Source organism: Dermochelys coriacea, chromosome 7, assembly GCF_009764565.3.
Source record: "Dermochelys coriacea isolate rDerCor1 chromosome 7, rDerCor1.pri.v4, whole genome shotgun sequence".
Taxonomy (NCBI): Eukaryota; Metazoa; Chordata; order Testudines; family Dermochelyidae; genus Dermochelys; species Dermochelys coriacea.
The window spans coordinates 115969896-115995207 of NC_050074.1; the positions used below are offsets into that span (position 1 = coordinate 115969896).

Here is a 25312-nt window from a genome sequence, read left to right on the forward strand (position 1 = left end):
AGCCACTACAGTAATGGATGTTTAATTCTTTCCATTTTAACCTCCTACTAATAGTTAGTTGCTCACAGCTTTCTGATATTTCCATCTTTCAGGCTGAAATTTTCCATTCTTGGTTTTTGCCAGATTTTTTTTTTGTTAAGTCTGAGCAAAAGGAGATCAGCCTTTTTGAGTATGCAAAGAGTTAAAAAAAAAAACAAAAACAAAAACACAGTTTTTCCCATTATAAAAATGCTGCGACTTTTGCTGTTGCTGCTCTAGCCATTTGAAGCTGAAATGGATAGAGGATGAAACCTGAAATAGGGCATGGAAATAGCCATCAATGAGAAGAAAAGCCTTTGCTTGTCTTGGAGAAAATTTATTTTGGCTTCATAAAGTTGTATAAGCCTTTGAAAAATATGTACTGAGCATATGCAGGCAATTTTTTTTAACTAAACTTATAAAGGATGCATCTGAGCAAGGTATTAGACAATTCATTTTACTTGTGATCGAAGCTGTATTTGAGTCTAAATCTCCAAAGCTACACGGAAAAAACATTAAGGCCTAAATGCTCCAAAGTGGCCCCTTAATTTTGAGTAACATGTTTTTTGAGACACCAGCATGAGATAATTTAAGGTTCCCAAAACAGAGACACTCAAAATCAAAATACAGCTTTAAACCTCCATACCACATACTATAATTTCACTTTCATCATAATGTCATAGTTCTATCTGAAATACTTTTTGATAGAAAACCAGGTGTTAATGCTACACAAGAATGGCCATACTGGGTCAGAGCAATGGTCCATCTAGCCCAGTATCCTGTCTTCTGACGGTGGCCAGTGACAGATGCTTCAGAGGGCATGAACAGAATAGGGCAATTCTGAATGATCCACTCCTCTCATCCAGTCCCAGCTTCTGGGATTTGGCGGTATAGGGACACCCGGAGCATAGACCATCTTGACTAATAGCTCTAGAAAGACCATTCTGCCAAATGTACTTAAAACCTCTACTCAATTTTCTGTATCCTACCAGAATAAGAAGGGTATCTATTTTATTTAGCAGATCATATTCTAGTTTTTAGTTTTAAAAAGATTTTCAAGATCCGTATTGATAGTAATGGGTTTTGTGGTAACAAACTAATTAGCAGAGTAAATTATTGTTCTAGTACAGTTAGATTTAATGCCAGTACATTATACTGTGTCCTGGATCCAGAGAATTTTAACGTGGGGTTTTCAAAAGCACTCAGGACTGGTATAATTTTACTCCCATTGAAATCAAACTTATAACTTTTTTTTATTAAAATAAGAACATGCCAACCTTCTATTGCATTAAATTATACCGAAGCAAAGGTGAGCTTAGCAAAATGGCTGACAATAAGTGTAATCTTGGTAAACAGTACCCAGTCTGTGGGCACACAGTTTACAAAATCAGTGGGCATACCAAATATCTGGAGGATATCACAGTCCAGATAATGGATGGTAGACTATGCAACATATCCAGTAATCACCTCACTAATGGTATCTTGACAGCACTATTGTTCTTACCCTCTTAATGTTCCCTCTCTGGAGAGAGAGAGAGAGAGAGGGGTTTACACAAGAGTGAAACTGGGACCTGGAATGTATTTCTATCCTTTCTGATTCCATTTACTGAACACAGCTAAGGCAGAGAGTTTCAGTACAAAATAATCAGACTCCTTTCTCACCCCGAAGTGTATATACAACAAGAATAAAGTTTACATGAAAAGCTCATGTCACATATATAACCATGTAATTCCATGAGTTAATAATACCTAGTCCAGGATCCAAATTTATATTCATTAAAAAATGGCTATAAAGATCTATAGAATCTGGGTATATAGACTCTTAATTTATCAGAGAAAACATATTTCACTATAAACATATTTGTGTAAATAAGCAGAAAATAAATCCAACGGAATATTTATTTTTCTTTTCTTTTAAAAAGCTAGAAAGCATATTGGCTTTTGTGCTTGAGCTATAGATAGGAAAACCACTAAACACAAGGAACAGTAAATAAATGCCTTTCTTTTCATGCAAGGGTATGTGTTACAATATAGATTTATTAGCATTTCTCAAAACATGGCTGAAAGATGAAATGCAGATTAATAAATTCAAGGTAATTACAGTACAACAAAGCCAGAACAGTTAAGAACACATTAGAAAGCTATAGCGATGACAATTAATAACCATTAGAATGAATGGAAAATGGCTTTGAATGCAAAAATAGTAGATTTGGAAACAGTCTGCACTACAAAAGATTTGCTAATATAGCTGAGCCAGTACAGCTTTAATGGCAAACCCTCCTACTGTAGTGTACCAGTAAAAAATGTTTTTGCAAGTGTAGCTTATACCAGCAAGCCTAACAAAATAAACAATATCAGCAAAAGCACTTTTATGCCGGTATTTCTTCTGCAGACAGGCTTTAGGTGGTATAGATTTGTTGGGTGGGAAAAAAAAAATCATCACACTCCTAATGGACATTGCTTTACCAGCAAAGTTTTTAGACTGGGCCTTAAAGCAGTTATTTTTTTCAGTTATTGCTTTTCACAACCACTCCTTACCCTGAACGTATGGCGAGTTTTTAATTTTGGAAAAAAGCTGAAACGAACTATGAACTATTAATTTGTGTGTCTTGTTCAACTGTTCTTTATACAATGCAGGGATTTAAAAAAAAAGTATAATCTTCTGTTTTTCAAGGGGAAAAAAGCTGACAAGAGAACAAACAACTAAAGTTAAGGACTGTTCTTCCTCATCTTGCAACAGAGGTTCATGGAGCATATATGAAAGATTTTGAATAGCACTATCAATCTCTCATATTAATGATTTGTTGTTGCCATTCTCTCCATACCAAAGTAAATACAGTCCATTAGCATTAAAAGAACTATTTCTGATTTTGCTGCTGTGATCTGACTTCCCAGCTAAAACAAATTCCACAGTAAACAATGACTTAAATACTTTCCACTCTCAAAGCTCACACAGAAAATAGTAGTATCAATGGGATATAATTTGTTCAAGCACACTGGGGGGAAAAAAGTGCTTTGTTTATAAGCGCTTAAACTACCCTTGTCTAAAGGAGTTTGTTATGCCAAATGTCACATTTTGTTATTACGACAAACAACTGTATGTTTTGAAGCACATCTGTGTCCAATAACTAATATATTTTTATAAAATTATCAAAATCTCTGCTTTAAACATTGTACAGAACAGAGTCACTAGTGTTTAATTTTATTTCTGAGGCAGCACTACAATATTTTCTTAATATTCTCCACCTCTCCAAGCCATTTCCTGTGGTTTGTCTTAAAATGTAGCCTTGTCAGCCTAAACGGTAGTGTCAACTATACATAAGGGTTTAGAATGAAAGCTACTGTATGATTTGAAATGATACCATGACTGCAGAATCAGCAGAGGTCCAGGGCTGAGTGGGTCTGGAGTCTGAGATAACTTCTCATTTCTAGAGTCGGTTTTGTCTCCCAGATCAGGGATAAAACAAGTTAGTATGGGGGAAAGATTCTGTTGCCTCTGCTCATGTTGCTTCTGTTCTGTGCTACACTTGTTAACACATTAAATAAATATTTAATGATGCACAATACCTTTTATTTTAGTTTAAATTAAATAAGCTCTTCCCTCCATTGGAAAATGACTTACTAAGTCCCCAGAGAGTAGAGATGTTTTTATTCTTCAAAATATGAATATAGATTTGGGATACTTATAAGTTTGGTGATGTTTCTATCTCCATGGCCCCTCCAAAATTCAGATTTGGATGCAAATTCCAAAGGTGGGAGGTATCCAGAACAGCAGTTTTGGGCCCATCACTAGTGGAAACAGCATTTTTTTTTGACTATGTAGTTGCATCTTTCATAGGTAATGATTTTATAACCAAAGAGTCCTGTAACAAGAGGGTAAAAAAGCCCCAGAAAGTGCTGGGCTCTTTGGTGCTGAAAAGGCACTATGTAATTACATAAAAAGCAATGCCCTGAAAAGTTACAAAGAGAAGATTTTGCATCACAATTTGACAGTGACTGAAAAACATACAAGGTTTCTGTGTCTATTCTAGTCTTCCATGTATCAGTAACTCCTACTGATATCAAGGGAAGGCACATGCACATACAGCTGTCTATGCTGGGGAGAGACCCTTGCACATGTTAGAACCCCAATACGAATTTGTGCAGATGCAAGAGTCTCTCTGCATGGAACCAAATGCAAGACAAGGGTAATTGAAAGTACAGTGCTCAATTTGATCTTTCCTATATCATATGTGGGTGAAATTATAGTGATTATTTACTTGAGAGCCTGATAGTGGCAGTTGGAATCAAGTACAAAATACAGGCACCATTGTGCGAGCTCCCCTACCATGTTTATTCAGTTCTGGAGATATCTTCAGTAGGACTGCCAACTATGCCAAACTGTCTACGGAGGAATTATATGCAATAAACATCCCTCACTGGAGAAATGATGATGATGTATTTTATTTAAGTCAACTTGAGAAGTTTCACAATATCCTAAAACAGAACTGTGCAATTACCTCTTCTTCTTGGCATCAGTTCCCTCTTTATTAGCAAAACAACCCCAGCAATCACAGGAAAAAAGCAAAACCATACACAACTGAACCAAGAAAGCCTCTTATCTATTCACCTCACCATGGTATTTTTAAAATTAAATTGTTAAAGGCTTTTGGGGGAAAAAAGCATTAGGTGCTCTTTATAGCTGGAACATGTATGGACTTCTTCAACTTCAATGACAGTGAGCTGTAGCTCACGAAAGCTTATGCTCAAATAAATTTGTTAGTCTCTAAGGTGCCACAAGTACTCCTTTTCTTTCAATTTCAATGTATTTCTTACAGATGCTTGAGTATTAATGGACTTAACCAAAGAAGTAGCAATATTGAACTTTAAGTACTTTACACAATTAAATGCTAATGCTTCCATCATTAACAATTACACTAAATACCATTCCGAGAAGCATAATGCAGGCAACATATTAAAAGAAATGTTTCTGCAGTTTCCAACCTTTTAGTTCTTCTAAACAGCAGAGAATGAGAAGCCTAAAAACAAGTAGCATTTATTATCGTTGGTTATAAAAAGAGTGCAACACTAAAGCTGAGCAAACTACTGATGACCACAATTATAGACTCTACCCTATTGCCTTCACGTACCCCTGGCTTTTTTCTGTTGTTCCATGTGCATGCAGAATAAAGAAGTCTGCTTCAGGGGGAGAGTTTTCTTGGCTACTTTTACTTTAAATTAGTATTTTCCGTTTTTCTTTTAATCTCAATACTTTCCACTTGTTCACTTTTGAAAACTGAATTGATGCAGAAATCCAGATGACAGTCAAGGGATTTAATAATCAGATGTCTCTCTGGCTGCTTGGAAATGTGTGTTTCATATTATATTAAATATATTGGCATCCATATGTGTTGTGGCAAAACTAGCTGATACAGCAGTAGCCATAACAGTAGTAGTTTGGCAAGTGATGCGAAAGAGAACAAAGTGCTATTGTGAATTTGTATTAAGCTATTACAAATGATGGCTCTATTTCGTAAGGATAAGGCAGTAAAGAGGTCACTTTATTTATATAGTCACACTGCAGTTCTAATTAATGGTGATATCAAAAAGTGTTAGCCAGTAAAAATAAATAAATCTGAAATTGAAAGATTAAACTAAAACCAAACCCTGCCCTGACTGAATGAAGCTGTAGAAAGGGGATGGAGAAGGTGCAAGTCTTGTGGTAGGAACATGACCCAGCCTACTGGGGGGCAACGAAAAATGGCCCAGGGCAGCAAGGGGAAAGAAGGGAACAACAGTGGATGAACATATTTTAGTGCTGCCCCCAAAGGAGCATTATACATCTGCTTTAGCGCATGCTGCTAACCTCAGCAAAAGAGTTGGAGTCTGGGGGCCGAGCCACGCCCCAAGCAGGAAGTCATGTCCCCTTGGGACTGTGGTACATTGTCTGGGGTTGAAATCTGGGGCCCTTCCTAGCATCCTTGCAAGCAACACTGCAATCCTGTTATACTGGGTGTGTGGCAAGAGAAGCAGGTTTCCTCTGCCCTCTCTTTTCTTTCATTAACCTGGGCAGCAAAGAGCTGGATTTTGTCTTCAATTAAAACATTTGCATTTTCTTTTTCCCCAGAAAGCAGACAGAGAGTTCATCTTATCACACGGATGGTTTTCTATAAAGAAATCAACAACAATGTTGTAATTGTCTTTCTTGAAAGGAGGCTTGTCTCTGTCCCCAACAAGACAAAAGCAGAGAAATCAGCTGATACACATTAAGAAAAAGTAAGGGAAAAAAAATTCTTGTTCAGTATTTAATTGTAAAAATATGGTTGGGAGGGAAAGAGAGTTCGAGAAAAGTTACAGTGTTACTAGTATCTGAAACCATTACTTTGAAATGTATGATAGAAGGGTTTTAACACTACTAGCATTCTGGTGGATGGAGACTTTCCTTAGCCTCATAGTTCAATTGCTCTACCTTAGTGCTTCATGGCCCTTTCCACATCCCTTTCCATTCCCTCCTCCCACCGAGCTGAGATCTGTCTATAATTTAGCAATGTGGGAAGGGCAGGTTGGTTGTGACCCCCAGCACCTGTTCATGACCTGAAACGTCTTTAATTTTGTATGAAAAAAAAACAGATGAGAAAAAACAACTAAACAACAACTCACCTGAGTTTGTATGGAGAGTGGTCACCATTTAAAAAAAATCAACATTTGTCAAAAGGTTACTACCCAGTGGAGTCTGAGGTGTGGTAGTAATTTCCTTTTCTATGTATACGAAAATATCTCTGATATCTCAGATATCACTTATGTGTGGTAACTTTTGGCAAATGGAAAGGAGTACTTGTGGCACCTTAGAGACTAACAAATTTATTTGAGCATAAGCTTTCGTGAGCTACAGCTCACTTCATCGGATGCTTTTGGCAAATGCTAACATGAATGGCCACTGTGGTGGAATATGTACAAACTACTCTCACTATGCAACAAACAATTTATATTAAGGCTGGCTGTATTTTTTCTTTTAACAAACAAACTAGTTTGTTAAGAGGTCACTGTCAAATAATATAAGCCCAGCATTTATGTATTTTTAAAATGGGAGGTGGTGAAGATAAAGGAACAGGTGACAAATTATTTTCAGAGGTGTTTTGAAAAATAATTGTATGGGCTTTCTTTTTTCTTCTTCTTATTTATATATTCCCCTACGCTTCTAGGAACCCAAACACAAAAGCATTGTGCTTACCATGCATGAGAACTGTAAAGTGAAATTCACTTTAAAATGAAAGTGAACAAACTTGTTTCACTGACCTAGGTGGCTGAAGGTCAAAAAATAAAAACTGCTCATTGGTGAGATGTAAAACAAATGTTTATATAACTTTCCAGTTTGAATAATGTAAGGATTAAAACAATCTAATAATAATCTAAGGAATGTTTTGAGACCATTGTCCCTTTTAAGTATTACTCATCATTTAGACACAATGGTCAATATGTAGAGACCCACTCCTACTAAACATACAACAATATTTATCTCAAGCTTCCCCCAATAAGAAAGATTTCTAGGATTATGTTTCATGCCTATGCAATAGCCTCTAGAGAAACATAGCAATATATAAAAAGAAAAAGATTATTCTGCAGGTTCTTTTACCAAAAAATGCTAACAAAACTTAATATTGAAATAAAAGAAAAACCAACTAAGTAACAACACAGAACAAAGAGACCCCTGAAAGAGTGATGAAAACCACAGAATAGTGATGGGGTGGCTTTCCATGTGAAGATGTGTTCTTCAGGGCCACCTCTCTCCTTCCTTGTCACAATGGAATACAACTCTTCAGAGGATGATTATATATTCTCAGATCATGGATCAAAGAAAGCAGGCTACAGAGGGTCCCAAACTCAAACTGGTCTTAGAACTTACAGTTTAGAGAAGAGGGCCAGATTTAATAGGCTTCCCAACCAATCTATATTACACAGGTCAAACATAGTAATATTTTTTCCATAAAAACTATTGAATTATGTCAAACGAGCAAGAGGACAAAATAGAAACTCCAATATGAGTAGCTCTCTATATTTATCAAACAGAGCAGTTCTCTGATATTTTGTGCACCTGCTCCTCCTTTCAGTTTCAGAGGATGAGCACTTGCGACAAGCATTTCCATTCATTTCAGTGAATAGAATTTTAAACACACACAACTAGTGCCTAAAACAGAAGCTGATCAATGTTCTGAAACACTGTCTTTTTCTTTCAACATACACAGCATCCCATACCTCACGTATATATAGTCTATTTCTATTGCTCCATCTTTGGGGCAGGGAGCCTATCTCCAGGTCTGCAAAACACCTAGGACACTGTTGATATAGTTTATATATAAAGTGTGTGTGTAAAGTAAAATATAAAGTTTATTAAAATATTTCCCTGGGTAACGTGGATAATGTGTTTGCATATATAGGTATATTATTTATAAAGCATGCTGACAATGTCCTAGGTGCTTTACAGACAAGTAAGATGTCACACACACAAACAACATACTCTGTCTTATTCCAAATAGAACGTTGGCCAGCTATGAAGGAACAACACAGCTCATGAACAATTCCCTCTTGAAGAATTATAAATGGCTCATCTCATTTGATCACTTAGATGCCTCAAGATGATTCCTCTTCGGAAACTGGCATGTGGGATTTTATTTTTCCCATTGCTTGCTGGTACAGCTTTAATAAATCACCAATAATTCAAAGGCCACTGTTAAAATATGACCAGCAAAGTGCACCAGTGCTAGAGGTGTTCCATAAACATTCTTCACAAAAACCTCATCTAGACCGCAGTGTTACCAACTATTTCAACCTACCTTCATTTCTGCCAGCAGCGACTACTATTTGAACCTTCTTCTAGTCTCCATATGGAGTGATGGCTAAAGAACAGGCTCACAATACTAACATTTTTCAGGCGTACACAGCTGTGAAATGAATATATATCTGGAATGTGTTTAAATTAAAGAAAAGTTTTGGATTATAAAAGGAACAACAATAGTTTTGCAAACCATAGTGTTATTGTGCATGCTACTTGGGGAAATTTAGATTCATTCCTAGATTATCCTCCTAGCTATTTTTCTAATTATGTGGCAAAACTGTATTTAGTTTCTATTTTTTCAGGTCAAGTCAGTGCTGGTGGGAAGGGGGTTTAAGAGATTTTTTTTGGTGGTATTCACCATCAGCTATGTGACAGCAGATTCTCTACAGAACCCTCCCAAGTCCAAATGGGGCAATGAGGATCAATAATCATTCATTCTGAAAAATCTCTGTTATATATTTATTCCCCATACAAGCTGGATGACTGCAATAGCGGTGCTCTTTTCAAAAGAAAGCTACTCATACTGTCATAAATCCTTTTGTCCTTGAGTCCAGAAGGGTCACCTCCACATCTCTCCTGAGCACCTAGGTCCATGGAGTGAAAGCCACTCCAGTATTATGTGATAAGTAATAGTATGTTGCCTCTATACGTTTTCTTTCATCTTCGGGGATCCTCAAATACTGTACAAACATTTGTACAAATTATAGCTCACTTTTGAAATGCAGTTGCTGTTTAATAGCTATCAGTAATATTACATCACAGTTCAGAGCAATTAGGAGGATGCCATTTCTGATAGAATTGACGGGGAGAATTTTAGATAGGTAGAATATAATTGCCTATGCTTGAATTAGGCTAGAACACCAAGGATAGCACCACTATTCTTTGTTGTATGCATGGTCATTATACCTCCTGGTATGGATTAGCTATCTATTGGTTGAACCCACATAAATATTGTTATCCATCCTTATGTCCCAAACTGATATGTTAAAGGCCGGTGGAGCTGGAATTTTTACCAATAGCAGCCCCTGTACAAGGTAATCTGACAGGCTGAAAGTGCACCATGGATTTAGCACCTCCTCCAATCTAAATTCTACATTAGCAGCAACGTGCTCAGGGACTGATTGTTGTACTACAGCACCTTTCAACAGCAGGTATGAAACAAAGACCCTTGTCCGAAATTCTTTCTATGTTTCTCTCTCACCCTCTTTTACATCCATCTCATTCCTAACCTCGCACCAGAGTCGGCAACACTGCCATTTAGTTTGTTCATTTATAGAATCTACTCTTATGCTCATCGCTTAGGGAGGTAAGAACCACACAGAGATTAATGAATTTTCATCCTCACAATGTACTTCTGAGATCAGGAAGTCGTAGCATTCTCATTTTACAGATGGGATGCTGAGGCACAAGGAAATGATGTGCCCAAGGTTACACAGGATTTCAACCTAGATCTCCTTAGTCCCAGTTCCTTAACCATGAGACCATCCTTTCTCTTACAAGACAAGTGAGCCAGTTTCTTGATTCTTCTTTCCGGTTCAGGAGAAAAACTGAGTAACAGTATTACAAGATTAAAAATAAAAAAAGCAATAGTGAAATCATTTCTACAGTTAAAAATTGGAAGGTAACATGCTATCAAACGCACACAAACAAGCATAAATGTAGCATCTACCTTATATGAAATATGGATACAAAAAGCCTACATGAGTAACACGGGAGTAGTGTTTTATTTTAAATATTTTAGCCACGAGAAAACTGTACTTAGAAAGCGTATATAATGGCTCATAAATTGAGACCTTTTATCTTCTCTTCATCCATAAAATACTTTATCCCTGCAATTCGAGGCAACATAAAGAATCTAGTGAATAAATAAAATATCCTTTTTTCCCCTCTATAAATATGGAGAGGAAAAAAAGAACTAAACCATCGCCCCTCTCCCCCCCCGCAAACCACCCTCATATAAATTGCTTGGCCTTGAAACAGATTAACAGATTGCCCCAAAGTATGGTAAGCTGATGGTGTATAATTCTGCTCCATCTTTACTAAACAACAATATCTGTTAAGCAGCTGGGTTGTGTTAGTCATTTTGACTGTCAGCCCTGATCCTTTGGGCCTTGAAACCTCACTCATTCTCCACCAGCTCGAGTCACTTCTTTTGATTAAACTGTTCACTGCTTACAGCCAGTTGAATTTTCACACTGGAGACCAGGCACAAATCCTCACAAATAATTAAAAAAATAATAATCATGAAAAAATAAAAAGAATCAATTGGAATCCTGTCAGGTATTTCAGTGAAAGCAGGATAAGCCTAAAGTTAATAAGAACCTTAAAGATATTTGGTTCATCCTATGCACAGATTCAGTAAAAAAGGACATTGAAGATCCTGGCATCAGAAATGACAGGAGACACATGAAAGAAAGGTGTTATTTTAAAGTTAACAGCAATAAATTTAAGGTCCTAATCTTGCATGGATATCCACATGGGAAGACCCCTGCACCTGCACAGAATACTTTGAAAGATCTGGGCTGCACTGACACATTTTCAAAGGGGCTATTAGCACAGCCTCCTTATATTTGTGTGCAAATTGTGCAGCAAAGAAGGTGAAGGTCTATGAAAATCTGGAAATCACTATATTTATAATGGGCTAGATCCTCTCAGCTGGTGTAAATTTGTGTAGCTCCAAGAAAGTCAATGGAGTTATGCCAATATGTACCAGAGGAGAATCTGGCCCTAAAGCATTTTCATTATACAGGGATGTCCTAAGCATAAGCTATGTAAACTGTTAAAAACATTGCTCTCTTTAAAATAAAAAGAATTGAACATTTTATTACAGTTTAAGATGGATTTGGATTCTCATCCATTCTTGAAAAGTACTTATTTTTGTGTTGGTAGATACAAATATTCTCCTTAGCACCTAGTTGATAAACTTTTAATGTAAACCTCGTAGTTATTTATTCTGGCTATCACTACGGAAACATTTTTGGGAAATCACAACCTCAAGTCCCTTACTTTCTTTCTAACACTCAAACAAGGAGTCCGGTGGCACCTTAAAGACTAAGAGATTTATTTGGGCATAAGCTTTCGTGGGTAAAAAACCACTTCTTCAGATGCATGGAGTGAAAATTACAGTTGCAGGCATTATATGACACATGAAGAGAAGGGAATAACCTCACAAGTGGAGAACCAGTGCTGACAGGGCCAATTCAATCAGGATGGATGTAGTCCACTTCCAATAACTGATGAGGCAAAGATGCTTTTGTAATGAGCCAGCCACTCCCAGAGCCTATTCAAGCCCAAATTAATGGTGTTAAATTTGCAAATGAATTTTAGTTCTGCAGTTTCTCTTTGAAGTCTGTTTCTGAAATTTTTTTTGTTCAAGTATAGCTACTTTTAAATCTGTTATAGAATGTCCAGGAAGATTGAAGTGTTCTCCTACTGGCTTTTGTATGTTACCATTCCTGATGTCCGACATGTGTCCATTTATTCTTTTACGTTGGGACTGTCTGGTTTGGCCAATGTACTTAGCAGAGGGTCATTGCTGGCACATGATGGCATATATAACATTAGTAGACGTGCAGGTAAATGAGTCTTTGATGACTTAAATCATGTGGTTGGGTCCTCTGATGTGTAGCTAGAGTAGATATGGGGTCAGAGTAGGCAATGAGGTTTGCTACAGGGATTGGTTCCTGGGTTAGTGTTTCTGTGGCATTGTGTGTAGTTGCTGGTGAGTACTTGCTTCAGGTTGGGAGGCTGTCTGTCTGACTGCCTCCCAAGGTCTGTGAGAGTGAGGGATCTTTTTCCAGGATAGGTTGTAGATCACTGATAATGTGCTGAAGAGGTTTTAGCTGGGGGCTGTACATGATGGTCAGTGGTGTTCTGTTATTTTCCTTGTTGGGCCTGTCCTGTTGTAGGTGATTTCTGGGTACCTGTCTTGGTCTGTCAATCTGTTTCCTCAGTTCCCTAGGTAGGTATTGTAGTTTTAAGAATGCTTGATAAAGATCTTGTAGGTGTTTGTCTCTGTCTGAGAGATTGGAGCAAATTTGGTTGTATCTTAGGGCTTGGCTGTAGGAGATGATCATGGATCAATCAATGGATCATGTGATGTGTCCTGGATGGAAGCTGGAGGCATGTAGGTAATTATAGCGGTCAGTAGATTTCTGGCACAGGGAGGTATTTATGTGACCATCATTTATTTACACGGTAGTATCTAGGACGTGGATCTCTTGTGAGGACTGGTCCAGGCTGAGGTTGATGGTGGGGTGGAAATTGTTGAAATCCAGGTGGAATTCTTAAGGCCCTCCTTCCCGTGGGTCCATATGATGAAGATGTCATCATTGTAGTGCAAGTAGAGGAGGGGGGCTAGGGGATGAGAGCTGAGGAAGCCTTGTTCTAAGTCAGCCATAAAAATGTTGGCACACTGTGGGGCCATGCGGGGACCCATAGCAGTGCCACTGTCTTGAAGGTACAAGCTGTCCCCAAATCTGAAATGGTTGGGGATGAGGACAAAGTCACAAAGCTCAGGTGTGCTGTGGCCTCACCAAGGATACTATTCTTGACCGCTTGTAGTCCATCCTCATGTGGAATATTGATGTAAAGAGCTTCTACATCCATGGTGGCCAGGATGGTGTTTTCAGGAAGATGACCAATGCATTGTAGTTTCCTCAGGAAATCAGTGGTGTCTCAAAGATAACTAAGAGTGCTGGTAGCATAGGGTCTGTCTGAGGAGACAGTCCAAATAGCCAGATATTTCTGCTGTAAGAGTGCTGATGCCTGAGATGATGGGGAATCCAGGGTTTCCAGGTCTATGGATCTTGAATAGCAGATAGAATACCCCTGGTTGGGGCTCTGGGGATGTGTACGTGTAGATTTATTTCTGTGTTATAGCAGGGAGTTTTTTGAGCAGATGGTGTAGTTTCTTTTGGTACTCCTCAGGGATCAGAGGATAGCAGCCTGTAGAATGTGGCATTGGAGAGTTGCCTGGCAGCCTCCTGTTCATAGTCTGACCTGTTCATTATGACAGCACCTCCTTTGTCAGCCCCTTGGATTATAATGTTAGAGTCTAACACTCAGCCATTCTATTTGGCATAAACAATGGGTTTTGCTTACACATTACTGAAAATAAAATTCAACTGATTGCGAAAGAGGGCTACTTCCTGTCTCAAAGATTCTTAAATCAGCAACCACTTCAGTGGCACAAATACTCTCTAGTACAGTGGTTTTCAAACTGCGGGTTGAGACGCGGTACTGGGTCGCGGAATGTAAGGCACTGGATCTCGGTGGCTTGGTCAGCACTGCCAACGGAGCCTTTAAAAGTCCTGCTGGCGGTGCTGCCTGGCTAAGGCAGGCTAGTCCCTACCTGTTGTGACACCGCGCCCCGGAAGTGGCCAGCAGCATGTCCGGCCTAGGCGGGGGTGGAGGGGGGTCACAGAGTTCCGCACGCTGCCCCCACCCTGAGTACTGGCTCCACACTTTCATTGGCTGGGTCCTGGCCAATGGGACTGGGGGTGAGGGGGACGGTGCCTGCAGGGGAGAGCCATGTGGAGCTGCTCGCGCACCTCCGTCTTGGAACCAGACCTCTGCTGTCCACTTCCGGGGTGCAGCGTGGTCCGCAGTGCCAGGAAAGGCAGGAAGCCTGCCTCTGTACCCCTGCTGCGCCCCTGACCACGAGCCGCTGCAGGTAAGCCTGTGCCCCACTCCTATGCCCCAATCCCCTACCCCAGCCATGAGCCCCCCAAACCCAGAGTCCCCTCCTTCACCCAAAACCCCTCATCCCCAGCCCCACTCCAGAGCCTGCACCCCACCCCAAAACCCCAACCTCCCAGCCCCAGTCCTCCCACACCCTGAAGCCCTCATTCCAGGCCCCACCCCACAGCCCTCATCCCCACACCTTAACCCTGTGCCCCAGCCCTGAGCCCCTCATCTCCAGCTCCTTTGGGTCGCGAACATCTATAATTTTCTTCAACTGGGTCACCAGGAAAAAAGTTTGAAAACCACTGCTCTGGGCAATTTAATAATTCTGAACCTCTTCTTTAAATTTTATCTAATAAAATAAAATGTTTGTTGTATTTCAAAGGCTTATGTTCCAATAGTTTGCAGTAATGGGCTTTCTGATGCTGGGTGATTATGAAACCCCTATTCTCATAAGTTCATGATGTATGTCTGTCTATAACTCTTTCTTGTTTATGGGAATAAGACCAGCCTTGTCTCACTGTCATTTCAGAGGAAGAGTCACAGTTATTTGACTTTTGATCTACATGGCAACTAGCTTCACCACCTGCACTGGGTATGAGCCGTTACTGTTACTGAGCTTGCTTTGTACCATCTTGTGAACACAGCAAGCCTTTTAAACTAGAAACAAGCTGATATGTGAATACACCAATTTACAATGTAAACTTTCAGTCCAAAAATATGGGCCATCTTTATGGCCAAATGAGTGACATGCATATATTGTTTACTGATTATATCATTAAATAAAACATATGGCTAAAGTTCTTCATTCACCTATGGTGGATTAAAACACAATGGTGTAATAGTGTGGTAAAATGGCAATGTAAAGCATTGCTTTATACTGGTACAGTATTATAAATAGCTGCTCAGAAATGAGGTACAAGCCCCCATTGCCACTAACAGTAATTAGCTTAAGGCTGTACTGAAAAAAATGCATCTTCACAATCAACACGTGTACCACTCACACTTAAAACTACATTTAAAAAATATAGCGGTGATTGAAAACAGCAAAGTAGTTTTCCTGGAAGGATAAAGTGAACCATATGCCTTCCAATATCTAAGGCATGACAAGGCAGGTTGAGAACCACATTTTTAAAACAGCCTCCCCTGGTTAAATTTATTATTTCTACATCATCATAAGTGGGCACAGTGCTTTGCAGATTTCTAAACGTACTACCTACTTGCTCAAAAACAAGCATATCAATATAGAATCATAGAAGATTGGGGTTGGAAAAGACCTCAGGAGGTCTCCTAGTCCAACCCCCTGCTCAAAGCAGGACCAACCCCAACTAAATTATCCCAGCCAGGGCTTTGTCAAGCCGGGCCTTAAAAACCTCTAAGGATGGAGATTCCACCACCTCCCTAGGTAACCCATTCCAGTGCTTCACCACCCTCCTAGTGAAATAGTTTTTCCTGATATCCAACCTAGACCTCCTCACTACAACTTGAGACCATTGCTTCTTGTTCGGTCATCTGCCACCACTGAAAACAGCCTAGCTCCATCTCTTTCGAACCCCCCTTCAGGTAGTTGAAGGCTGCTATCAAATCCCCCCTCACTCTTCTCTTCTGCAGACTAAATAACCCCAGTTCCCTCAGCCTCTCCTTGTAAGTCATGTGCCCCAGCCCCCTAATCATTTTCGTTGCCCTCCTCTGGGCTCTGTCCAATTTGATCACATCCTTTCGGTAGTGGGGGGGCCCAAAACTGAACTCAATACTCCACATGTGGCCTCACAGTGCCGAATAGAGGGGAATAATCACTTCCCTCAATCTGCTGGCAGTGCTCCTACTAATGCCGACCAATATGCCATTAGCCTTCTTGACAAAGAGGGCACACTGCTGACTCATATTCAGCTTCTCATCCACTATAATCCCCAGGTCCTTTTCTGCAGAACTGCCACTTAGCCAGTCGGTCCTCAGCCTGTAGCAGTGCCTGGGATTCTTCCATCCTAAGTACAAGGATCTTCACTTGTCCTTGTTAAGCCCCATCAGATTTCTTTTGGCCCAATCCTCCAATTTATCCAGGTCACTCTGGACCCTATCCCTACCCTCCAGCGTATCTACCTCTCCCCCCAGCTTAGTGTCATCCGCAAACTCGCTGAGGGAGCATCCATCTCATCATCCAGATCCTTAATGAAGGATATGCAAACAGGCTTTCAGTTCAAATTATGTCTAAGCAGAGCAGTGCAAATCAAGGAAAGAATTTGGCCACAGATGTTCCATTCTTAAGTAACCAGTTGATCCTCTGCATAGGGCAAGGCAAAGACTTAACTGTCCAGTGCTGGAAGGTGCTTTAAGTTACACTTCATCTAAAATCCAATCCAAATGCTTAAAGTGCCCTTCTTGGGATGATAATGCAATTTGTTTTAATATTACCAAGTGCAAGTTAAACAAAAGCTGATGATAAATGCTGCATAGATGATAAATGCGACATAGAGAGATCCTCTGGGTGAACCATGTTAGCATTCACAGCACAGTAAATAAATATTTGCAGAATGGACACAGGTCACTGAAAAACTCCTTTACTATTTTCCTCAGCTGGAGCATAGGAATACCAATTATGAGCCATTGTGTACAGACACAACTCTTTAGCACATGTAATTGTATAAAATTCCAAGTAATATGCGACACGAAACCAAAACCATGTTTATAAATCAATTACTTAAAAAAATGAGTCAGACCCTGAGCTGGTATAAATCTGTGGGCACCCTCGACTTCAAACTGATGATTTACACCAGCTGAGGGTCTAACCCTAGTGTTTCCAGATACAAAAGTATAAACTATTCATATTGCTTCCCCTATTTCTCAGTTGTCTCAAAAAACAGCAATTGATAAGAATCTCCTGGAAGACAAGGCCACTTTTTTACCCGAGTTAGTGAACCCAATTATAGGAGAAAAGGAGTATTAGTGCTTACAATTTGAGTTTGTCTCAGACAAGCATATTGCAAGATTCTCTCCTTTGACTAAATCATTTTCTCATTATCCTCATGTAAATCTGGAGTAATTCAATTGATTTCAATAGATTTACAGCAGTATTATGGAGAACGTATTTTCAACAGTAGTTTAAACTGTAGGAGTAAAATTTAAAGAAGTTCTCCCAGGTCCCTCAAAGTTGATGTTTAAATCCTGCTGTGACTTTTATAGGCCTTCTTGATCTGAACCGAATCTTCCACAGTAAAGTGGAAAATGTCTAAGACACAGGAAAAATAATCAAACCCTCATACCCCTGACCACTAAGCAGACTAAACAATCTCACATTATAAGACCCCATTTTCTAATTCAGGGCTTTGTTATTCTTCAGACAGCTGGTTGGCAGGTTAGTAATGTGTGAACATTTCTTTCCCATGATTCAAATGTCCAGTCCAATATATCTACACATACTGCTCAAGGACATAAGTTCCACCATAACAGCACTACTATCTTATCTGCAACCAGCTTTTTCCAACCGATCAAGTTTTGCTTGGTTGTTGATTTCATTGAGGAGCGTCACCACTTGAGTCTGCAAATCCTTGCTGAAATGAGTAATCCTTATTCAAGAGTACTTCCATTGATAGCAATAAGAATACCTGTGTAAGAACTGCTCATGTGAGTAAAGCTGGCAGAATTAGGCCCTAGTTTTAGAAAAATACACCATTTTTCTCTCCTAACTGACTCAAGTGAAAACTTTATACTCTAAATCAGTGGTCACCAACCAGTAGATCAAGATCAACTGCTTGATCCTGGAGCCTCTGCCAATCGATCGTGATCTCTGGCTGCTAAAAGTCTGGTGGCACAGCATGGCTAAGGCAGGCTCCCAGAAGCGGCCAGCGCGCCCCCCCCCCATGGTGGGCAGGGGACTCCGCTCACTGCTCCTGTCTGCAATCATTGCCTGCGCAGCTTCCGTTGGCCAGACACGGGGAACTGCAGCCAATGGGAGCTGTGTGGGCAGTGCTTGCAGCGAGGGGCAGTGCGGAGCCATGTGCACCCTGTGCACCCCCCCCCCGAGGCAACAGAGGCATGCTGGCTGCTTCGGGAGCAGCATGGGGTCAGGGCAGGCAGGGAGACTGCCTTAGCCTTGCTGCACCGCCGACTGGGAGCCGCCCAAGATAAGTGTCAGCTGGCGGGAGCCCACAGCCCTCCTGCACCCCAACCCCCAGCCCTGAGTCCCTTCTGGAGCCAGCACCCCCTCCTACCTCTTAAATGCTAGGTAATAAGGGCAAGACTCTGATTTCACACCAACTTTGCATCAGTGTGAAGATTATACTGTTTCTAGTGAAGTTAGTCCTTTAAACCAGTGTGTGATCAGAACCAGAGTCTAATTCTGGCTTAACTCTGCTTCTACTGAAGTCAATATAAAACTTCCATTGACTTCAGTGGGTACAGATTAAGAGGAATGCTCAGCATGTTTGGAAATCACACCCACAATGTCTAAAACAGCTTCTTCAAATGATGGAACTCAACTAACTATGTCCATGCGGTTGTCTTCTGCCTACTAAACACCAACCCTATTCCCTTCCACTTGTTTCCAAAATAAGCAGAACAGTCTGCAATGTAGACAAATGGCTTCATAAGAAAAACAGTTTTAATTCTTGACAATGTATTTTCCTCCCTTTCTTTCCATCTTTTTTTAAGAGAGAAGATAGGTGAGGTTTTGTTTTTTGTTTTTTAATGACAGCAGAAGAGCTCTGTGTAAGCTCAGAAAATTGTCTCTCTCACCAACAGAAGTCAGTCCAATAAAAGATATTACCTCACCCACCTTGTTTCTCTAATATCGTAGGACCAATGTGGCTGCAACCTGGCATACCTTTTTTTAAAGGTTTAAAATATCTAACAGATTTCACCTTTCAAATTTTGGTCCATTTCCTATTTTCTGTCTCACTCCTCTCTTCATACTAAGATTTCAAACAGTGGTAATTCAATATTCTTACTCATTGTGTTTCATCTTAAGCCAATTCCTGAGCTCAGATATACAAATGCAAAATACCAACAAATTAAATAGTTTGCAAAGCTCGCAGCAGTCTGTGCATTAAACTGTAGTTTGGCAACATCTGAGCTCCTAAAAGTTGCATATTAGGACAGCTTTGGATTTCTTCTGCATCTATGTTCCAAAAATCCCACAAATAAGGCTCACAATGAAAAGTGGAGGTTACAATTAAGCTTTGTGCACCAAATATTTATAGCCTTCAGACTCAGAGAAGTGCAAAAAACAAAACAAAACATATTTCCTGAGCACCAGTTATTTCACACTCATGGTAGAACACATGAGCCTCTTTAGAAGCAGTCACAGGGATGATGTCTATCTACATATGATTTTGCTCATCTTTCAACTAACTTGAAGACCAAAGTGTAATCTCTGATAAGGCAGGATTTCATGCAGCTGTGATTATCTCAACAGGACTTTGTGTTTATAAACAAATGTCTTAAATACACTGCCTGGTATACAATAAATATAACTGTAGGTATATGTTGTTCTGTGGCAGTGTCAGTTGTGTTAAAACAACACGTTCCTCAATTCAGTGCTGGCCTTAATCGGTACAACATTGCTGACCTCAGAAGAGTTGTGTCCAATTACAAGAACAATTTCCACTTCCAGCTTATGCTAGTGGTTTCCCTATTTCGCCCTCACAGCAGAAACAATCTGATGAACATTTAAAATATTTTAATTTACTGCTTCACAACACCACCACATCTGAGAGAACTCAGCCGAACAGAAACTAATCATGCCCACCACGAGAGAGCGCACCACCAATTTGCTGGCACGAGCTATGACTTTCTGTGATGTTACAGTTATGGCACATGACACTTATTTTGGCTATGGCATGTCATTGCTGACTATGAAATGCCTTTTGCTTGACTCCCATAACAAAATATTATAAACTTTACTATCTTCTTTTAAGCTCTGATCTCTTAGTGACAGTTAGCATATCTCAAACAGTGCAACTAGAGGCATCAAATGCTATTTAACCTATTTAACTATTCTTGGTATATGTAGTCTAGAATGATCTAGAAGTATCCATTAAGACCCTGATCTTTGTCAAAAAACATAACTGTGCTTTCGATAATGCCATTTCCAGCTGTTCAGATGGACAAAGTTCATAGGGGTGGGAGCGCTGTGGGAGAACAGGAATGGAACAAGTGAGACAGTAATTCCAGTGGGTATAAAAGGAGGAATGGAGAAGAGGGAACAAAGGCCATTGCCCATACAATAGAAAAGGGGGAACATCCTATGAAGGCTGTTGAGAGTATTGTCCATGATGGGTTCAGGGGGTCAACTGGACACAGGGAAAAAGTCTTGCAAAATAAACTGAAAAATAAAACAGAAGTCCAGCATGTGATTCCACACGTCTGCCTGAATAAGTGAGTGACAGGCCTAAGACGTGGCATAAACATAACAAGATTTCATCAGTGGAGATGCATAGCCTTTTTTATCCCATGTATTGAAAATATTAAAAGGAAAAGATCAATTACCTTTCTCTTTAAGATCTTGTTTGCCTCATTTCAACCTCAGATTAAATTTTTATCCCTGCATTACTAACCTCTAAAAATTGGGATTTTGCAAAGGACACTCAGCCACACACTGACCCTCGGGGCATGGCTTGCACTGCTAAAACTGTCATATATGGCCTGATTCTGCAGGGTGCTGAGCATTTCCTGCATACTACAGAGAATCTTCAGTGCCCACTGCTATCAAAGGGCATGAAATTTGCACAGCACCATGCAAGAAAAGCACCCTGACTTCCAGGATGGGCTCACAGGAAGTGTCTTGTGCTAAGTAAAAGCAGAATGTGATTTTCGAAGAGCTTTTTATCATTTCCACACATGCAGAATACTGTCTGCAGGAAGTGTGGCAAGACCTGAAAACTGGCTGTTAACTGCTCATTAATTACAAGAAATGCATCTTGAAAAATATATAAGAGAACATTTCATATCTGAAATAAGAACACAAAACCCAGTGAAAAGTACACTGATTTTTAAAAATTCTTCTCTTTAGTACTACTGATACACATCTCTATCCTTAGGATAACTTTACCCCTTTATTTGACAAATCTCAAAGGTTTACATGTTTTCTGGTTGGAATTCCTAATAATGAAGTATGTTTACCCTTAGAAATTATGCTGAGATTACATTTAAGATTTCCAGATGTTTCCCTATCACTTCAACAAAGAAATAAGACTGCCTGTTAAAATGGGGGAAAAACGACTAGAATGACCAGTAGTAATTAGTTCTCAGATTTGTTCTGGCAAATAGGGCAATAATATGTTCATTATTCAAGGAGTATCTTGTGATTAGTTGTGCCACATAGTTTTTCAGTTTTATTTGTATAAAACAGCATATTTCATGATCACAAAGGAGTAATTTAATATTACAATACAAACATTTACATTAGTGTAACATTTAAATTACATATGTTGAAATTCAGGAAATGAAAAAAAAAGTAATGTTCTCACAGTAACATTAAAAGCCGATGTTATACATCCTGTGTATTTTGAGACATACATTTAATGTAAACACTACAGGCTAGGCTGTCACTGCAGCAAGCCCTGAGTACGGGGCAGTGCATAGCTGCCCAAGGAAAGGACCAACTGTTAAAATTCTTTCCCTAGCTCCCACTTTCACTTCAAGTTAAGGGGACTGCTCACATGCATAAAGTTAGGCATGTGCTTAAGTGCTGTGCTGAATCAAAGCATGAGTCACCGGAGTAAACAGAGGTGGACTGGAAGCAGACTTTTGCACAAGAATGTACCATTTCAAATTACTTTTCAGAGTAGAACAGCACCTTGAAGTAGGATTTTTTTTTCTCCACTAGAAAACTGATGAAACAGATTCTACTCAAACTTCAAAAACAAAATTGCCACTGCAAAGCATGCAAAATTTCTGCTAGAAAGGAAAACTTCTCCAAAAGCATGAAAATGAGGGTTATAAAGACAGACCTAATCTTACATTAAACTATCACAGTGCACTTGAGATCATAAAAGCTTCCATCAGAATTACTGCAGAATCAAATCACACAGGCGTCACACTGACAGTGAGAAGGGCTCTTGCTCTAAAGAAAGTTTGATTGTGAAAGTCTTTTGGGATGGAAACAAGGAAAGGTGGGTAAACGAGGAACTCCTTGCACAGTTGTTTCTATTTGAATGGCCTCTCTTGCTATTTCTGAGAGTGGTGATGTGGGCTAGGCAGCCAAGGAAGACCATAATTAATTTTGCAAGTCTCAAAGAGCAAAAGGGTAAGCAAAAGAGCCTGATGGATCCATTGCTCCCCAGTTAGAGTGACCAGACAGCAAGTGTGAAAAATCGGGATAGTAGGTGGGGGGTAGTAAGAGCCTATACAAGAAAAAACTCCAAACCTGAGACTGTTCCTATAAAATCAGGACATCTGGTCACCCTATCTCTAGTCATTCAGCCAAATCATTCTGTAGAGGTGGCACACATGTCAGACTTGGGAGGCAATTTCCTTAAAGCTGGATTAATCTCATAAATAAAGACTAGGCCTCTTTGCAACAATTGAAATATTTGAAAACTGCCAGGAACAAAAGCAATTTGTATAAATGGCACATTTTATTCACAAACTGAGGTGCAGACTCTCAAGGGGGTTTCCAGGGCACTTATTAAATATAATGAAATTTGAAATGTTGAAAAATAAGACTAAAAAACTTTGGAGTTCCAAGGGTAGATGAAAATTTCGCTATTGGAGATCTGGGCAGTTATAGCCAGATATTGCTGGGAACAATCTTAAAGAAGAAACTCAACCACCTTTTCTACTGGGATGGAATACTTCTTATTCCTGGTTTTACTAATGGTGGCAATTCATACAGATGTTGGAAATTCTGATAATTTATCACCTGAGACTTGTATACTTCTTGCCTCATTTCCATCAGCTGGAGCTAATGACTGTGTCCTGTTTAAAATTAAATTTAAAAAAAAGGTTTGTTTATATAGGCAGATGTGTTCATGCGTTTTCCAGGGCATTTCATATAACAACTCAGAAGATGAAAATCTGAATTATTAGAAGGTAGAGTCATAGGGTCAGAAATCATGATGTTCTGCAAGGGAAAACAATGTGTCATTTTGGAGGGTACTAGATACTTTTCTTAATAATGATGATGTCAAAAAAGTTCTTGGATTCTACATCTCCTGAAATAAATGAACGTAGAGGAAGAGTTGGTGCCAAATGTATCTGCTATCAAGACATTCACACCTGGAATATTTATTTGGTTACTGTTTGATTATGTTCGTTTCCCATTACGCTGTGTGTGGCTTGGAGACTCTCCAAAGAGGTTATCCCAAATCTTTGTTAAAGCTTTTCACGGCGATTGAGCTTAATTATGGACAAAAGAAAGGCAGGGAAACTGAAGGGCTCTCAGAATGTGTGGTGGGATTTATACCTTCCCCTAAATCTGTCCAACAAACTGTGACCTGCTAAGATCATGGAAGGGGTGGAGGTGGAAGGATGGATGATTCAGATGGGGCCTCATTATATGATTTGGAAAAGTTACATTATCTTATGTAAGAATCTGTTAGTTGGAAACTATAATTGGAATTTTGCTGGCCTAATGTTATGTATTGAACATTTTAGATTTATCATTGTATTAAATTTTGGGTGGTGCTGAGAGCAATGGATAAGTGACAACCAAAATGAATAATTAAATAGTCCCATATTCATTTTGATTGATCTTTGCAAATTCCTATCAATTCGCTGACATCTTCCTAATAGTGAACTGTCCTGAATATAATATGCCATTTTAGATGCAGTCTCAGTCTATGTTCTTTTCAGGATACTGAAAATACCTGTATATTTGGAAATGAAGATGGATTACAATCTAGTTTAAGTGAGGAGACAGTTTTTAAACGTTTATCCTAGATCTCTTTTCATCTGAATACCCACATGCAGGTATTTGCGCCAAATTAGCAGTAGGTAATGAATTCTGATTCATATGAGGCAGTTATTTCCTGTAGTGGTTAGAGCAGCAAACTGGGATAAGGAATTCTATTCCTATTCTGCCACTTGATTCACTGTGTGAGCTATGAAAAGTCACTTAACCTGTGTCTATTTCAGTTCTCCAGCTGTAAAATAGGGATAATGTTTACTCGCCTTTAATGAAAGGTTTCTATACAGCTGAAAAGTATTTACCATCAGTCTGGAGCATATTCTGCATTCAGGTTCATAAGCCTCCCTAAATATGTAATTCCTTACTATGTTTGACCATGCTCACAAAAGAGAATGGTTGGCCTTTCCCAGCTATGAACAGTTACACTCAATACATCACATTTGTAACCACTAAGGCAGGCGTACAACTTCAAAGAGTAACAGCGGATTCATACACGATAGCAGCAACTACAGTGTTCAACTTAACAATATCTTTTCCATATGATAATTGTGAAATATGGCCCTCCATCACTGTTCTTTATTGGTTCCAACAATTCAACAAATGTCTGTGTGATACTTAGTGGAGTAAGCAGTATTACGACCCAACTGCCAAGCTATAGTAATTATTTTCCTACACCTGCACCTGATGATGTTCTTTGCTGACTTTCTATTTTTATCTCTTGCAATTGCTCCTCAATGGCTAAACAACATTAGAAGCTGCCGAGGCTGGGATACTGCTGGACAGTTTTGTCAGTATAGTCATAAAATATTATATCACTCCTGGATACTACCTGTTTGCTAATAACGTCCTGAGGAAATTTTCAGAGTGTCTCCTACTATATCAATTGCCTCCACCTGGGCAAATCTTTATGCTCATCTGTATGAATTGCACAGATATACCCTATTTGCTTGGCC

General features: G+C 39.4%; 1 protein-coding gene across 17 annotated transcripts in view; it reads right to left on the reverse strand.

The window, feature by feature from the left end:
- Positions 1-25312, reverse strand: part of VTI1A (vesicle transport through interaction with t-SNAREs 1A) — a 362693-nt gene that overhangs the window by 116530 nt on the left and 220851 nt on the right. The window contains exon 9 of one of the 17 annotated variants that reach the window (XM_043519143.1): positions 281-5036. The exons of 14 other annotated variants lie outside the window; for them this stretch is intronic. In XM_043519143.1, the coding sequence (XP_043375078.1) occupies positions 4973-5036 (64 nt within the window). In that variant the 3' untranslated portion in view covers positions 281-4972. Of the gene's footprint in view, positions 1-280; positions 5037-21800; positions 23574-25312 lie in introns of those variants that run through there. 2 more of the 17 variants (XM_043519148.1, XM_043519150.1) reach the window with 2 other exon arrangements.